Source organism: Hesperophylax consimilis, chromosome 10, assembly GCF_061612785.1.
Source record: "Hesperophylax consimilis isolate HC1 chromosome 10, BYU_Hcon_1.0, whole genome shotgun sequence".
Lineage (NCBI taxonomy): Eukaryota > Metazoa > Arthropoda > Insecta > Trichoptera > Limnephilidae > Hesperophylax > Hesperophylax consimilis.
Genome location: NC_142845.1, coordinates 3,308,372 through 3,328,196, shown reverse-complemented (window position 1 = coordinate 3,328,196; position 19,825 = coordinate 3,308,372). Strand labels below are relative to the sequence as shown.

The 19,825-nt window shown below is 34.2% G+C and overlaps 1 protein-coding gene across 4 annotated transcripts in view; it reads right to left on the bottom strand.

The window, feature by feature from the left end:
• Positions 1 to 19,509, bottom strand: part of Pat1 (Protein interacting with APP tail-1) — a 113,968-nt gene extending 94,459 nt beyond the window's left edge. For all 4 annotated transcript variants that reach the window (XM_089636457.1, XM_089636458.1, XM_089636459.1 and 1 more), the window contains exon 1: positions 19,202 to 19,509. In XM_089636457.1, coding sequence (XP_089492583.1) covers positions 19,202 to 19,375 — 174 coding nt within the window. In that variant the 5' untranslated portion in view covers positions 19,376 to 19,509. The remainder of the gene's footprint in view (positions 1 to 19,201) is intronic.
• Positions 19,510 to 19,825: the final 316 nt, after the last annotated feature.

Here is a 19,825-nt window from a genome sequence, read left to right as displayed (position 1 = left end):
GAATTGTCCAGACTTCAACTTACCTTTCATTATACATTGCGATGCCAGCGCAGTCGGAATCGGTGGAGTTTTAACGCAGAACTTTAACGGTGAGGAACACCCGGTGTGTTACTTTTCGCGTTGCTTAAATGTTCATGAAAAAAATTATGGTGTCACAGAGCGCGAGCTTCTTGCAGTTTTGGACTCGGTTAATCACTTCAGACCATATATAGAGGGGACTCATTTCACTGTGATTACAGATCACTCAAGTTTGCAATGGTTGGTGTCTCTTTCGAACCCTACCGGTCGGTTGGCTAGATGGTCTACGCGATTGTCGCAATTTTCTTTTGATGTCATACATAGAAAAGGCAAATTACATACGGTACCTGACGCACTATCCCGTATGGAAGTCTCATTATTGTCGACAGGGGATGCGCCTGCTCCAGTTCCCACAAGTACTGATACGTGGTACAATAACTTGTTCTCTAATTGTCTTAATGCACCTCAAAGATTTATTAATTTCAGAATTCTGGGTAACGAACTATTTAGACACTGTAAGACCCGTTTCGCCCTTTGCGAAGATACGGCGTGGAAATTAGTAGTACCTGCAGAGAAACGTATAGATATCTTGAGGAAAGAACACGAATCAGACCTTTCATGTCATCCGGGAATATTTAGGACTTACAAAAAGGTTCATCTACATTATTATTGGCCTGGAATGTATAAGGATGTGAAAAACTTCGTAAATCGGTGCAAAACATGCAAAGCTCATAAGATTAATACAGCTGCACCGGCGGGGATTTCTGTTAATCCAAAAATAGTCAACAGACCAATGAAAATGTTGTCCATTGACCTTGTCGGTCCACTGCCAAGAAGTTATTCCGGATTCACATGAATGTTGATGAAGCAAATAATGTCTGCTAGGAGAATCGTGGAGACTTTCACACTGGGCAATGGGAAGAGATAAGAAGATAAAGAAATGAAGAAACGGCAAGACCTCATCTTCTAAATTGCCCAATTCATTAGCTAATCGGGTCCCTAACTAGGAGGGTCGCCAATTCGTGGGGAATTCTCAAAATTGCGAGAAATTTTCTAAGATTTTTAAGAATTTGGTATTTTGCGAGTAGCAAGAAGCTGTTTCTGGGGAAAATGCGGGGATTCTGGAAATTTCTTGATATCCAAACATATTAAAAATAATGTTGTTATTGTTAAATAATTGTGAGAATTTATTTATTAATTTATTTTTTATAATATAATATTGATTACATTTTATGATTTTGACTATCCAACTAGGAAGGATTCCCGTTTTAGGACAGTCAAATTTACAGGTTTCATGTTATCCTAGACGAATACAGGATTTAAGACTAGCTAAAATAAGTATGTTAAAACGAAGATACATAAAGATACATAGAGGCGTTCGTGATTTCAAATTATATTTTTTAGTATCATTTCGGAATCAGTCCTGCCTAGATCCAACAACCATTTTGTCACTCTTGGACCGAAGGATGACAATTTACACAGTTTCAGCTGAGAGGGGATTTTATTATATATTTTAGGACCGAGATATGAGAATATTTTCTGATAAGAATCTACTACAATTTCGTATTCTTCGAAAGAGAAAACTCAAAAATCTATCAATCTACTAAGAATGTTCTTAACCGATTGCTTTGAAATTTTGACACAACGAACTCGAATACGCGTGTCTTTTATATACTTATAGATGTGATCTGTGACGGGTAAACATTTTTTAACAGCGCAATCTGTTGGACGTAAAAGCAACACGCTCTATTGTTTCTCTATTTGCACAGGGAGACTGAGCCACAGCAAATTGTTGTGGTTTTTCAAGGGCGTGCGCTAGTATTTATGTAATTACGATCTCCACCAACTTTTCGATTGCATAATTTTTTTTTTTTTTTTAATTTTAAAAAGAAAGACAAACATTCCCGGGTTACGAATAACCCAACAATGTTTGAAAATCTCCTACTACCACTACAGAAAGCCGAAAATGTTGCTTGTGTTGTGATGGAGGACTTAGCCAGCCGAGGAATCTAACACGCGACGCTCGGGTGAGAACCAAGCGCTATGCCCACTCAACCACTGACCGGTCTTAAATAAATGCATCACGTATTACTTTGACAATGTGTTCCAAATTACAACATTTGAAACTCGCAGTTGCATTATATTCCAGTGTAATTTTATCGCAATTGCTGCGGACAATGATAATAATGTCATCTGCGGCTCCGAGCGGTCATTATTATTATTATTAGTACTAATTCGTGTGGAAAATGATCGGAAACTAAAAACGCCATGTTATTGTTTGTAATAATTATCAAAATGACGTTTCCGGTTATTGTACCTAAAGTGAATAAACTCTACTCCACGAGACTAGGTCAGATAACACACGAATATAATACAGGATTTTCCAATAAGAGGTGTTATTTTGAATAGCCCGCTATTTCGGTAATGTTACTTTTGAAGCTGTCATTCTTTGACATTTGACAAGTAGAAACTACGCCATTTAAAAATGGAACGATACACGCTTCAACAACGCATTGAAATTATTAAAATTCACTTGAGTGAATCAAATGCAAATCATCTTGAGTGATGAGGCCCATTTCCACCTCGGTCCATCACTCCATCACCACTCAAGCAACGAAACCATTGATCTTTTACGATTGAATATCAAAATAACACCTCTTATTGGAAAACCCTGTATTTATTTGTCCAAAAAGATGTTTTTTTGAAGAAAACTTACTTATACAGGGTGTCCGGGGGTGACACTTTCACGATTTCGAAATCTGTGCATTCTTTCGTTAAAGGCCTGCAGTCATGTTTTTAACAGGAATAACAATCATTTTACCACATTATTAATAAATTGGCAGTCTTTTACACTGGGTTTCCGAGGGTGTAAAGTGCGCTAACTTCGGCGAGTGATTCTACATGATTTTAGAAGTAAAAATATAATGTTTCAAGGTATTTTTTAGGTTAAAAAGTTGAATTGTTTGTATGGGAAAACCAATATTCTTCTATGGAAAAATATTTTTGTGGGTATAAATATGGGTATGGGTAAATAAACATTTTTTTTTTACTTCTGCCATCATGTAATCACCTACTGAAGTTAGCGCACTTTACCCCCGGACACCCTGTGTAAAATATTGCTAATTTGTTAATTATGTGGTCAAATTATTGGTATTCCTGTAAAAACGTGATTTTATAACGAAGTATCAGTAAAACGCGAATGTGTTGTGAGGACGGCGGAACACGTGTTCTTAAAAATACGAATATTACCGCATTTCTTACTTATATTTAAGAGGAAGCTACAAGCCAAACATGTGTATATTCTTGGTAATTGTAGGTAATAGGCATTATAATCGCTTGACAAACGGAGTCTAGAAGCGTTCGATTTCAAGCATAAAACTGTTTTTTATTTATTTTGTAAATAATTTTATAAGAAAGCAAAAAAGTTTATCAAGTGAAACTGTCACAGAAAATCTTAGCTATAATACTGTATTTTTTAAAGTTGTTTCCTTTATGCGTACATACATTTCTATTGAAAAAAAAAATTTAGTAGTTTACATTTATAGTTTTTAGTGAGTAATTACTAAGCATACTAATCGGACAAAGGTTGAAAAAAATGGGTTGTGAAATAAAAATACATAAATATAAATCAATATAAAATTCTCGTTTTTGCAATAAACATTTTATCTTCAGAAAATGTGATACCCCTGGAATCTGTTATAATCAGTACAGTCTAATTTGAGTAAAAAGCTAATTTAATAGCAACATAAGAAGCACCATCTGAAAATTTGAATAAACCTTTTCAACATTTTAGCACAGAAAATCGTCTGAAAATGATTATTTCTGTAGCAAGTTGCCAATCTGAAAAAAAAACAGCAAAACTAATTTATTATCTTATTCTGTTAAAAGTATGTGTAGACACAGCGTTTATATGAAAACAATCTGTGTTTTAAATCATAGCTCAGCAACATCATCATCTGTAGGCAGACTGATGGAACCTAAGCGCAAGCCAAATACTAAGTTTGGTGATCGTGCTTTCGAAGTATCTGGGCCGAATAAACTTCCTCCGGAACTATCCATAACAAGTCCAACAGAATTCAGGTCTAAACTGAAAACTTACCGTTTAATCTGTCATACACTTACATTAAATGTACCATTCCCGAAAGAAAGTCCAATTATATCCAATTTTCCAATTAACTCCTGCACCTAAATTTTGCTAATAAACAATTAGTTAATGTTAAATAAGTTTTAATCTTAAGTGACCTACCAGGTAAGTATGGTACAGTATATTATCTCCATATATAGTTAGTAATAATATAGATCATTGTAGAAATGTATTATATATTTGTACAGCGCCCAGGGTAATTTTGCATAAAAACGGCGCTACACAAATCATCCAAATATTATTATTATTATGCATATTATTCTGCTTCGAGCTTCCCAGATTAGATGCCTGGGGTAATGTTGTGATCTTGAAGGAAGTTGGGAGGAAAAGAAGATACCGAACAGGAAGGAGAAGTACCTGGCTGTAAAGTAAACACGGCTAAAGCCATTTCAATATAAGTTTTAACTCCGAATGGTGGCCTGTCACCAGGGGGATAGTGATATTAAATTATTACTCTGAATAGGAATTATTAGAATCATATCTGTGTGTAGGAAAAGCAAATGTAAATTCCTGAACAGATTGCATTTGATTAATGATAATGGTGATGGTTTTGTTATGATATACTCAGGTATTATTCAGATAACACTGTTTATATTATGTAAACACATCAGTAACAGCTGACGGGGCTCTGCTTTTCACAGTAGCGATGGCTACATCGGAATAATTGATACAAATACATTAATTGAATCTAAATTTTATAGAAGCCAATAGGCACTTAGGAAGAAATTATGCAATCAGTCAAATTAACGAATTAATTGATCGGTCTCTATCACATTTATTTTAAAGTAAGTACTTCCCTTCTTCCTCTTTCCCATCTCCTTCCCTTCCTCACTACCTTCAACCTCACTGGGATGCACAATGCACAGCGTGAGATTCTACAAATCAACAAATAGCAACTTTTCGAGAATAACAAATAACTCTTTTAGATAGTTAAAAAGACAAAAAGTAATGGTATAAATTGACTTGTACTTCTAATACCAATCGAAAAAATTATAATTTCAGTTATATTATAGTAACTTTTGCCTATTTTGCATTGAAATATGTTTTGATGTTTTTTATTTATTTATTTAGCCAGTTTAGAGCCTCAGGTGTCGCCCTGTGGACCTCGGCAATCCCGCTGGGGAATGAATTCAGCGAGCATTCTTTAAACAGTTTGGTTTTAAAACTCTTATAAACGTGGCAGTGAGATTTAATTAATCTAGCAAAATAAGACCTTATTGATATACATACATTACAAATATACATATACAAAGTAAATCACAATATTATGGACACTTTGTTGAACTGGTTCCAAAACCGAAATGAATTAGTAATCATATTTTCAACAACAACAATATTTTCAAGATCACATATTGAATGCTTATAGTCTCTCTAGTCCAGATGATTGCCTTCATTTGGGAGAAAGATTTCGCATTACTTTATCAAAGAAGAACACATATACAGAGAATAAATCAATATTTCTAAAATGAATCTAATTCTAGTTACTATCAATACTAACATATTATGTAGGTGTGATGAGACCACGTATTAAAATTAAACACTAACCTTCAAACCGCACCCCGCTACAAAATTGTCACAATTCAAAAAAGAAAATTGTCCCAACTAATAAAAGAAATTACACAATTAAAAAATTGTTTATTTGAGTCTTGAAATATATATTATTATGTAGGTAGATTTCAAATTTCTAAATCTTCAAAACTCCACTTGGTCTATTCACCACTTTGATGGCCGGAAGTGACTCTTTCGCACTATGGTATTTGAACTATGGGTTATTTCCCATAATTCGTGGTTCGGCTTGCGCAAATCTTGTCCTGTTAATACGCTGCCTTACGTTTTGTATTGTGATAGTGTATTCGGATCTTCGGATGCAAGTAAAAAGAAAAAAAACGTTCAAATATACATTGTGACATTTTTGAAGTCTTTAATAGAAAACTGATGACGGAATCAAATATATTTTTTAAATGTCTCATTTGAAATATGACAGTTTTTTTTTTAAACTTTTTAATGAGCCCTTCATGTTAATTGGTTCGCTTTCGGGAACAACTCATAATATGGTCTCACAGAAATCGTTGTATCTCCCTTACTGCCATGGTGAGAAATATGATCTAAACGGTGTTAGAAAGAGAAAACACCACGCGTTATATTCAAATCTATAAGTTAACCACAGAAGAATTAAAATGTGCACTTTTAGTCAATAATTATATTACTGTTTATCATAACACAATTTTAAATCATATTTTATCACCTTTCATAAGTAGTCTTTACTTTTCGGATACGTTCAGAAATATTCCATTTATTTAGATTTTATTACAAAACGGAAATACTCCGGCCTTCTGTAAATTATGGTAGAGGCCTGAAGAGTTAAAAATAGTATTAATTACTATCTGACGTGTACCCGGCGTGCTGGGGGTTAACCTTATGAGATAGACATATACCATTGCCGACTTTCTGTAGGCCTTTTTTATTATTTTGATGTATCTTATAAGGTTTAGCCAGCGAAATGCTACCGAAAATATAATTTTTCGACTCTATTATAAAACATCGACTTTTTTCTACTTTCTATAAATATAATATGCATGTATTATATATGTAAACCTTCCTAAAGAAATTCTCTAAATGATAGTGAAAACCCTATCAAAATCCGTTGCGTAGTTTAGAAGAACGAAGCGCATAAACTTGGATAGCGATTTTCTCAAAACTTTTTTGAATTGCGACACTGTTCAAGAAAACCTATACATATATTTCTCATGAATTATAATCGATCAGAGCGAAATGTATCTCACATTTTAATAACTAGTTCCATTACCAATCTATTAATAACAAGACAAACATTGTTTAAGAAATAATATTGTGACAACTGCATCAATACAGCTTTTGTCTCAATCGAAACATTATTCAAATGAACGCTTGGCCGATTTTCCGTCAGAACTTAAATTAAACATTAAGATAGCAATGACAATAACAATGTAGGTAGGTACGTTCATCCCACATTAGACATGACATGAAACAAATGTCCGCATTGCGCAAGTAATTCTTATAAGGTCACCATTATTGGTAAATAACCAAAATTATTATTGATTATTATTTAGACACAAAATAACAAGTAACCCGTGGCGTTGATATCAAGTCCTTCGCTTATTTCTCTTCCAACTAGGGTTGACAAAACCTAATATGTATTTTGTTAATTATTTGTAGATTGAAATTACACCTTTAGAGTTATTTTTTTTTAAATACATCTATTTGAGCTTCACTTTTGTCTTCGTTAATGAATGAATGCAAATTTTGAGGTTGCAGGCAGTGAGTGGGGAAGAGGAGGAGATGGGGAGTACCTGGTTATTCAGATCTGGTCACCAAACACGGCGAAAGTCATTTCAAGCGACTTTCAATTCTGAATGGTGGTCTTATACCAGGGCGATACTAAAAGTATCTTCCACTCTGGAACGTGCAAAAGCATGCTATAAATTATTATAAATGAACTATCTGTATCCCGCCACGCTTTGCCGTTGCTCAGTCTGTCTGTGCTAATAGAGAAACAACAGTGCGTATTGCTTTTACATCCAACAGATGGCGCTGTTTTTCAAAAAAGTTTTTTAGACGAGAGCCTTACCCCTTGATCATGTAGTTCATCAGTTTTCATTAATTGAATTAAATTAGAGAAGTATTTTTCACGTTTTCCGCTTCTGACAACCCTGCTTAAAACAATCGACTGAAATTAGGCCCACTTATTAACGCCGTCTCCCACTGTTAGGAGTAGAATTTCGACAACCATAAGGTCACTATGCCCAAATATAACCTAATATCTTATCATTTATGTGGTTCAAAAAAATATCAACAAATAATAAGACACTATTATTATCGGTCGAAGGAGATTGGGTAATTTATTGTTGCAAGTGAAACCATCATGCACAACTAGTGATGTATAAATTCCCGGGAATTTATTTCTGGGGAATATTCCCGGGAATATTCCCGGAAATATTCCCCTGGACGGGAAATTTTGGGAATTTTGATTTTAACAACATAATACCTCAAAAAGAATAATATTTATTAAATAAAAAATAAAATATACACACATATAGTACATATAGAGCAGGATAGATCCATAAAAACTATTCCCATATATATAGGAATAGGATCCAAGAGAAAAATAACATAAAAACACCGATCAAAATTATTTTAAAGTGAGTAGTATCTCTATATAATTGTATACTGTACAGTATTAGTAGCCTATATATACTTTATGCTAGTAAACGGTACATATAAAAAATCAATCGTAAAACTGTAAAAATGACACAACTTCACAGATCGTTACTGTTCATCTGATGATACCGATTGGACACTGACACTATCAACTTCGCTTCCACTTTCACCTTCAAATTCTTCTTCTTCATCCGACCCTGACGAAGTTGTTGCCGACTCAGGATTATCTACGTTTTCTTCTTCCTCAGTACCACATAGGTTTGAAACGTTATGATGCGAAGCAATCTGCTCATCCGTGGAAGAAAGGGTTTTCTTATGAGCAACTTGAGAGCCTCTTTCAGAGGAAAGAAGTTTCCAATTGTGTGCCACAAATGTTATTTTCCCTGCTCTTTGAGTTGTTAGACGATTCCTCCGTGTTGTATGAATGCGTCTAAACGTGCTAAAAGATCTCTCAGTGGCTGCTGAAGTAATGGGAGCAGTCAATATTCTTATGGCAACCTGTGACAAATCAGAACATGCGCACATCCCCTTCCACCAGGTCACTGGCGTGATTTTATCGACACACTTCCATAGGAATGCCTTGCTCCATGATTCTTCTTTAGTCCTATAATTGGCTAAATCAACAAGAACATTTGCACTATCAACCTCCATATGACTCGCTACTTGGTCAATGAATTCAAGTGCTTCAAATTGATGTGCGTGGCTTAGCAGATGTCCTTGGGAACGCGGATCTAGTAAGGCAGCAGCCCTACCAACCAGTATTGGAGCAATAGCAAATTCTTTGCGCAGCGCCGCCTTTTCCAGTATTTGCTTCTCTTCGGCATGTGACAGTAGAGACGCTGGAAGAGTTTTACTTAGACTGCTCTCAATATCCTCAAAAGCATACAATGCTTTGTGTGTTAGTAGATCGTCTCCCTCTAGCTGTGTCATCCAGGAAACAATCGGTCGCAGAACATCGGCTAATGATGTCACTCTTGTCCAGTAAACATCATCATCCAACAGGCTGTTCTTCATATCATGAGGCAGCTTCGTTTACTGCAAATGTTTGCAGGCTTACTTTACATGCTAACACTCAATAAAGCATCCAAGAGAAGTGTAGAAACCATTTTATTAAAAATAAAATAAATTCCCCGTTTTCGGGAATTTATTTCAGGTCGGGGAATATTCCCGGGAATATTCCTGTTCCCGGGAATATTCCTGTTCCCGGGAATATTCCCCAGGGAATATTCCCGGGTCTACATCACTATGCACAACTGCATATAGTTGAGAGCTGTTCAATCAACAATAACTGTGCCCATTTTTATTTCATTAGGGGTAAACATGAAATGATGCATAAACAGCTCTTTCATAGACGGTGCTAATTTAATTATTTTAGGAAAAAACTATTTTCGTAAGTTATGCTTTTATATTCAATCCAATATTGTATTTGTATGTCTTTCTTGAAATAATTAAGTTATTATACGGACAAAACTATTTACTGGCGCAAATAAATTATCTTAATATTTTAAAGCAGAATTTCTCAAAGTGGGCTATAACGCCCCCTTGGGGGCGGTTAAAAAGTTAAGGAAATCTAGAGGGGCGACGGCAGACAAATTCTATCTAAAAAATCCGAAGGAATCTAGCTGAATTAAAGAATAATAGTTAGTTTTACTTCCTATAAAAACACATTTTTTTAACAAAACTGGGTATCCGCCACTTTATAGGTTACTTTTTAAATTATGTAAAACACTAATAATGGAATCATATATTTTCTATCATCGTCATTGGTTCCTCATAGTTTGTATGGAAAACTGTATCGGACTATCCACCATCACAGTTCGTGCCGTTATAAATAAATTATATTTACAATAGCTGTTTTTCAGATAAGCAACAGATGGTAAGTTGAAAAATAAGGGAGGCCACTAGATTTTTTTCAAATCTCAAAGTGGGAGGTGGTCGAAATAAGTTTTAAAACTAGTGTTTTTAAGCATAACTTGCAAAACGTGTTCTTTCCAACAATAATTAAATTAGCGCATTTTACGAACGAGCAGCTTATCAGTTATTTAAAGTTTACTATTAGAGAGTGCCGTTTACAATGCATGTTATTCTATCTGGAGAAATTTTTAACTTTGATTGAATGAAAATGGAATTTAATCTTTTTATCAGAATTATGTCTGGACCTGATTGTGTTACAGAGTCATTAACAACTTAATTGACAGCCCTGCCATCTTCGCCACTATTAAATTCCATGTGCCGACTAGGAACACAAGACAAAATGTAACATTCTTCTGCAATACATACACAAACAACTCTCAGGCACACTCACTGACCAATAGGATGCATGTTCTGGGCAACAAGTTTGGGGGTACTATTGATATATTTATTGACTCCATTTATATTCCTAAGCGTTATCTATACAAGCACTTTCTTGAAACGTACAATTATAGTAGCATTGGTAATGTAGTTTTAGTGATTTGTTTTGTATGTAGTATTGTTCTAGTTTCTATAATATTTTATGTTACTGTTACATGTTATACTAATATTTTTTCATATTCAGTTAATTAGTTTAACATTTATTTCATGCTTTAAAAACCTTGTGTATAATATTCAGCCTTAGTATATTAAAAGCCCGGCTGAACGTAAAATCATATAAAATTAAAATTTTTACCATGACGTAAATAGTTGTTTATTGTAGTAATTAAGTTAAACAAAGTCCAATTTCCGTAATGTGTGCCTGTTATAATTATTAATATTAGTGGGGCGGTTAGGTAAAAATTAACCTGTTACGTTTTTAGCTTATCTCCTTTTAAGGCGAAACTTAATGCTAAATCACTGTTTTGATTAATCTTTATAACGATAACGATTAACACAATGAATACCAAAAAATATATTTAGATAAATTGAGGGTTTTCCTATCGTTTCGCTTGAGTAGAATACAAATAAAAAAATAAATTACTCGAAAAAAAAAATTAAACTTCTAAAATTTTTTTTCAATAGAAATGTATGAACGCATAAAGGAAACAACTTTTAAAAATACAGTATTATAGCTAAGATTTTTCACTTGATTAACTTTGATTTCTTATAATAATATTTACAAAATAAATAAAAACCAGTTTTGTGCTTGAAATCGGACGTTTCTAGACTCCGTTTGTCAAGCGATTATAATGCCTATTACCTACAATATAAGTTATACCAAGAATATAAACATTTTTGGCTTGTAGCATCCTCTTAACTTCATTATATCATAGAATTTAGGCAGCTGCTGCAAGTTACATTACTAACATTATAAGGGTAATTGTATGACTTTATTATTTATTTATTTATGCATATGATAATTTACTTAAATTGATCGTGCAATCATTACCCTCGTGCAATTTAAACACCTTCATTAACTCACATGTCAGTAATAAAATAAAAGAAATTAACAATAAATACAAATTGATATTTTTGAAGCGACAGCTTTATACCAACATTACACAGTGGAGGATAATAATAATTGGGAGTTGATTTATTTATTAATGAAGTAATTGGAATTAAGTAATACAGGGTTTTCCAATAAGAGGTGTTATTGTGAATAGCCCGCTATTTCGGTAGATGTTACTTTTGAAGCTGTCATTTTTTGACATTTGACAATTAGAAACTACGCCATTAATAAAAATGGAACGATACACGCTTCAACAACGCATTGAAATTATTAAAATTCACTTGAGTGATAAGGCCCATTTCCACCTCGGTGGCTTCGTCAACAAGCAAAATTGTCGCATCTGGGGCTCGGAAAACCCAAGAGTTATTGTTGAAAAGCCTCTCTATCCTCAACGTGTGACTGTTTGGTGCGGTTTATGGTCCGGCGGAGTCATTGGACCTTACTTTTTCGAAAATGAGGCTGGAGCAACAGTTACGGTGAATGGATTGCGCTATCGAGAGATGATTAATGATTTTTTATGGCCGGAATTGGATGGTATTGATCTGGACAACGTTTACTTTCAACAAGACGGCGCTACGTGCCACACAAGCAACGAAACCATTAATCTTTTACGATTGAATATCAAAATAACACCTCTTATTGGAAAACCCTGTATTATCCAAAAGCCGTGAAATCAACATCTGCAATGTAATTTAACCTGTAAACGAGTAATGTCATTCGATTCGATGCATAATAAAATGTTTAACAAAAAATACTTGTATTTCTATTATCGTCTTAGTGAGACGCCATCATTCAGAATCACTTGAAATTACATTAGCCGTGTTTAGTGACCAGATTATTAATTTGTTTAACAATGACATGTTGTAAATATAATTCATAATTTGTTACAAATTACTTGTAATTGAAGTAATTAGTGAGATGGTAGTTATTTTACTAAATAAAGTTTTATATTAAAAAGTTTCATAATTGAAGCACAGTTTTCCCTACCATATATAAAGTGGTTATTAAAGGTCATACAATATGTGTAAAAAACTTTCATTCCTACAAAAAAAACGGTATAAGTTGTCTAGCGACATTATAAGTTGGGTATAAAGCATTGTATGCATAGACTATAATACATCAATGATTGTATGTGTACAAAGTGTTCAATAATACATTGTGTGTTTATTTGTTTTTTTATTTATCATATTTGCTTGCGATAGTATTTTTACATCCTGATTGCATTGTCGAGTTGTTACCATTTGTCAAACGGTCTCCATTCACATACAAATTACGTAGCGAACTCGCCAATTCCTCGCCCACATGTTTAGCAAATAAATATATATCAACGATATCGACTTTTTTAATGAAATAAATTCGACGTTTAAAACATAATTGGAACCATTAATTGTATAACCATCACCTCTGCTATAGGTCACCCCAAGTGGTACGCTACGTTTGATGACTTAGCAGAGGCGCCTGGGTTTATAGCGTGTGGATTGTCTAGGTTTTGGTGGCGGATGCGTCTGCACAACTACTGCCGGATTTGGAGACACTGATTAAAGGAGATCTTTTTATCTACATACAGCAGGACTCCCTCGACTTGTGATCGCAGTAAGAGAGATTAATTTAAACGTCCGTCACTCCTCGACACACTGAACCTAAGATTCCTACCTACCTCTCATACCTTTTTCCTTCCCAGATCCTCCTATCCTTCCTTACCTTAAGAAGACCCTCCACACAGCACCAAAATACGCGAAGATATTATTTCTGATAATTTCAATGATCTTTTAATAATTATAATGCTGTTTTTATCCAATTGTAATCATTTCAATGTACCCAATGTAAAAGCCCACTGGGCGTATAAAATCATATTTGTCAGATTGAATAAAATATACACGGTGTCCGGAAACTCGTAGTACAAGCGGGAAACTGGAGAATCTACACCACATGGGGAACCCAAAAAAACATAAAGTTTTTTGATTTGAGCATTTTCAAAAAAAACCAAAAAAAAATATTTTTCGGCTATTTTAGGGTTAAAGTTTTTTCTGGTGTTTAGGGTTGAATAACAGATGTTTTAACCCTGCAGAGCAGAAATATTTTATGATTACACCGGGTTAAATGAAGGGTGATTTCAAAATAATGCTTCAAATCCGAGTTTCTTCATTTGTTTTACTTTCAAATAGTTTTAATTAGTTGGGTACTTTGATCTTCAGTAATAATTTATAAGAATTTGATTAAAAAAAAAAAAAAATCAACTTCAAACTCGATTTACTCGATAACGAAAGCTCAAATAAAAAAAAATATACTACAAAATCGACTCCAAATGTGATGTAGATTCACCAGTTTCCCGCTTGTACTACGAGTTTCCGGACACCCTGTATTATTTAGGTTATTTGATCAATCGAAAAGTGACTTTGAAGTAATTTTTACAAAAATGGCGTATAAAAACATCATATTATGACTTACGATCAGTTATTTATAATTATCGAGATGAAACTATGTGTCACGCTGGTAATATAGTTACTTATTACTATTGGCCGTTAAGAGTAAATTTAAAAGAATTCATAATATGATCTTTGGATTGAATAATCGATACAATATTGTATGTGTATGCCTTTCTAGAAATAATTCATTTTTATACGGACTACACTATTTATTCATATTTCATATGGCGTATGTACGGGCGCAAACAAATAATTCGTCTTCATATAAGCATAACTTGCAAAAAGTGTATTTTTTATTAAAAAAAAAAAAAATTAACGCCATCTACGAACGCGTAACGTATCTTGCGTTTAACCTTAAATAATTTTCAACACTCAAAATACTTTTAAGGCGAACCTTATTGCTAAATCACAATTTGGATTAATCTTTATAGCGAATTGGTTTACATTGTGAATACCAAAAAGTATGATTTCGATAAATTGAAGGTTTTCCTATCGTTTCGCTTGAGTAGAATACAAATAAAAAAATTAATTACTCAATAAAAAATATAAATGTAAACCACTAAAAAAACTTTTTTTCAATAGAAATGTATGAACGCGTAAAGGAAACAACTTAAAAAATACATACAGTATTATAGCTAAGATTATCTGTGACAGTTTCACTTGATTAACTTTTTTGCTTTCTTATAAAATTATTTACAAAATAAATAAAAACTTGTGCTTGAAATCGAACGTTTCTAGACTCCGTTTGTCAAGCGATTTTAATGCCTATTACCTACAATATAAGGTACACCAATAATATACACACTTTTGGCTTGTAGCTTCCTCTTAAAACTTCTTCCGTTCGAAGAATTCTACTAACATCATGCTTCACGCAGGGAATTCCAGAAATCTTCATAGATTACACAAACTCATTTTTTCTCAGATTAACGTCCTCTTGTCGGTTTGTTTACTGCTTGTACTAATGTAAACAATACGAAGAAAATGCCGGAGGCTTCGTGGACCATGTTGAAAGAAAATGGAACAGATGATTAAATTTCTAAGACTTCGATAGAATCTGAGCTTACTAGATAGAATAGAAAATTTTAATGTGATTATCTCTTGTGCCCGGAACCTGTGGGGACTATGGCACCATTATTCCACTAACATTGCCGAATGTTGGGAGGCGGAAAGTATAAGGGAAGATAAGGTCTTGGTAAGGCTCTCGACAAGCAAGTCGCAAGTCGCGGGTTAAATCCTGGCGTGCGCAAGTAAATTTTATTTTTATTAATTTTTGTTATTTCGCAATTAATTCATTTAAAATAATACATTGTATATTTGCGGCACTTCCAGTTTGGAAGATACTATCAGTATTGTTCTAGTGTAAGACCACCATTCAGAATTGAAAAGTTGCTTGAAACTGTTTTGACCGTGTTTGGTGACCAGATCTGAATAGGCAGGTACTTCCCCACCTTCCTCTTCTCCCCACTTCGTTCAGCCTCACAACATACCCCAATTGGGGATGCCATAGTCTCACTGGCTCCAGACGGTTGGGGGCATTTTGGGACTCAAAATCAAATTAGATTTTATAGTTTAGCGATGGCAAGTGTCTGGTTATTCAGAGATGACCAATCTTATTTTAATTCTATGAGATCGACATCGTAGCTTCACGGAGATGCTGTAGATATTATCAACGGAGAAGATGATTTTACGACAGATTAACATTTTTATGTGGCAAACAAGGAAACGTGGAGATAAAATGGGTGAGAAAGAATGCGAGGGGGGTCAATTACCTTCCTTTTTAAATTCCTACACACTGGCAAAGACTCTAACGGCAGATTCATAGGTATCTTGTTCCAATTCAAATAACATTTAGATCGCATTTCGAAGTTCTTAACTTTGTTAAATAAATGAATATCCACCACCTAAGAAATGATGTTGGAATTGTGTAGACAGGAGTGGGAGTAATTACAAGAATAAAAATATGGGCGGAGAAACAGTGGGAAAGAGGGGGGATTCGAATTTCGAACGAAAGAACAGTATAAACGTTTATTGCGCAAACTTCAAGGCTAATTGCACGATACTAGACTGTTTAAATGATGACCTACGAATGGACATTTGAACGCAAGTAATATTTGGAGGGGTTAGAAGTTAAAACGGTGACCGGGTATCTCATCAAAATGACAGTTCAAACCACCTACAAAAATTGATATAAAGTCATGAAAAATGATGAAACAAAAAAAAATAGATTAAATAGGTTCATCACTTTTCATGAAAATACCTACAAAAAGTGACAGAAAGTAATGAAAAGTGATGAAACACATTGGTAACTATTTAACCTAGTTTTTGTAGAAAACGTACGGATGGTGGACTAATTCTGCCGGTATTTCAATGGTAGGTGCTTCGAAGAATTAGTGTCATTAATCCCTTCAGCACCGAGGCGCAGCCGGGAGAAACGCCAAATGCTGCATATACATATGTATAATGTACATAATATGTATAAATTATATGAACCACGAATAATTTAATGGGAACTGGCGCGAACTTGGTTGGTTCGTTCCTCTCTCATAATTCGTGGTTCGGCTCGCAAAGGCAATAATTCTGCGTACACACGTGAAAAAAAAACGCGAGCCAAACCACAAATTATGGGAAAGGATTGAAGCAACCCAATATTTGACAAGATTACTTATTAATTCATAATATTAACATAAAACACATTATTTACGTTGAAGAAACAGATCCATGACGTAAAAGAAACATATTTTATAATAATATTATAGGTCCAGGAGTGTTGTAAAATGTATGAAAAATATGCTCTGATAATACATACACACATTATGTATTTTTACATTGGTAATGAGGAATTAAAACATATTATTTTTTAAACGCGTTGGTAATCATAATCAGCGACAAAATGCAGTATTCTTTTGGCACCATGCCTAAATATTTCGAGTTCAATCCCCGGCAACATCCTTGAAACATTTATGTAAGTCTAGGTAATAATATTTGCAATTAGAATAGATTAAATGCTTCCAGTCTCTTCCTAGAATACACACACAGTATTTATAATATTATTTGTGTAATCATACTTACGTAGGTACTTAATCGCTTGTCTCGATTTCAAAAGTACCTTTTTATAACTTTTTCACACCAAACAATACCTACATCATCAGTTTCAATTTGAAAATTTCACATGCGTAAGTACACACAAGGAGATAATTTGTTTTTTTATAATACCTCAAAAATTAAACGCTTCGAGTATCTTCCTAGTAAAATAAAATGTGTTGATAGTGGGTACCTACCATAGACCTACCCAATATAATGCGGGTGGGTAGGTACTAATTTATAATGTTTTTATCAAGTTAGATTACGTTGGAAGTCTGGACCTATTTGTCAAATTTTGCACAAAAGTGGTAAATACCTATTTCGCTAACCGCCGCATTTTAATAGACGCAGATTATGAAAATTACATTTCGTTTCAACTTAATTACTACAAGAAACACCGATTTACGAGGGAATAGATGATAAAAGATGCATTATAATTCCACTTTCATTCAATGAAAGTTCAAAATTTACCTTATAAAACGATCCCTTTGCCGCCATTTTGCACTTGGGCAAGTTTCATTTGAATCTACATAGATACGCATAAATTACTTAATTAACCCAATCTAATAACCTTTTTGTGCATGTAAATAGTTGTTTCTTGTAGTAATTGTTGAAAAAAGTGTGATTTATAAAATTTGTGCCTAAAGGTGCGGCGGTTAGGGAAATAATTGCCTCAAAAAGTTTGTGTATTATAAAAATTCCAACCACGAACCTTTCAGTTTTAAAACATCGAAAATTGAGGAAAGGGATAATGGAATAGTCCCAGGTAAAATACTGGATAGTTGATAGCTACCTACTTATTATTAAATACGCACGTTTAGAAAACCATTGTAATAAAATAAACATTTGTATTTATCACAATAAATAATGATTTCACAACCGCTATCACAATCCGTGCTCTCTTTCCACGCTGTCCCAATTATTTTCCGACATCTTCTAACTCGGTCACACATCGCAATCATTATTATTTTTCTCGATGGCCGCATTTCCACTGCACTCAATCTGCCTTTTCCATTATTTCAAGTTTCGATTTTAACGTTAACACGGACATGGTGGCTACTGGCTCTCGGCTACCTCGCCGTTCCGTGTGCCATCATTCCATGGCTACCCATTTACTTTCCGATCAAGAAACACGAAACATCAATTTTTTTATGTCAACAATACGAACTGTCAAAATTCTTATGATCAGCTGTTTAGGGCCTGTGACTGGATGAAATTATGAAATCATTATCTTCTGAGGATAATCTACTTCTATTCGCTAAAAAACTGTTTTAATTTCTTTGTAATAAAATTGTCGTAGTCACGTAGTAAAAAAAGTACAATGCTCTCAACTGGGGAGTGTCAACTTTTTCACTAAAAGTATGTGACAGGTACCCAAAACTATGTTGCTTTTTCACTTCATACATATTTTAGTGTAACTAATTCTAAGGACGTCTGCTCGCATAGTAACAATTATTAATTTAATTTATTGGCAAAAGAATCAAAAGAGTTAGATTTCAAATCAATACAATGAAAGGCGAGAACAAATTACACGATCTTCAGTACAAAGAGACTAGTTACTCATATTCAACAAAATTAGGATGAAAACGTTGTGTTCGGACTCGATGAATTACATTTATCGGAAAGGAAAAGTATAAAGATATTTTGGAGCACGCCATGGACAAGAACAAATCACAATAAAAACACTAATGAACAGTGAAAGTATTATGAACTGTAGGTGGGTAATGAATATTTGTACAGAGCTTTGCGCAACACTTCGTGATTTGTCGCCATCCTTTCGATTCGACCGAAATGTTTCAGAGAAAAGACCTCAAACGTCAGCATTTTCAGCAACGTGAGAGGACATTTTAGCATAAACGACACACATATTCATGAGTTTCTCTGACAATGAAATCATACAGCATAAGGTCTGTGTAGAATGCATGGACTTACCGTGAAATACAAGTCGACGAAAACGTTCTGAGGCATGGAGAGCATCTCATTACGATCCCACTTTGAATTGTTTATATGCACAAACAAGCTTTTAACACACCGAACACATTGATAATATAAACTGGGAGGCATTTTCGGAGGTTTAATATCAGCACACGAATTATTGTCGGCCATCTTGGCAGAGAACTGACTGGGTAGCGGCGAAGAGCAGCGATTTAGATCTGCAAAAGTTGGCAGAGTACAGTACCACTATTAACTTTCCGGTGGTATAAACTGGAACCACAGATTTCAACGTACGTTTTTCAACACTTCGTAGCTAAATAAGCTATAGTGGCGCTTTGCACGAGCGGCGAGATTATATTCGAAGTAGTGTACTGAGTCCGCAAACATTTGCACACGGAGGAACTTCATGGCGCTGCGGATGGCGGCCTACTATTGGTTCATAACAAAGAACAGCTGATCGCGTTTGACATTGCAACATGGAGGCAAATTTAAAATATTTATTAAGTTTTGGGTGACTTTACATAAGAATCACTATAAACGATTTTGTTATATTTTGCCCTTTAAAAATACAAACTTCACTACACAAACATTTTATATACTGTTTTTTGTACAATGAATTCG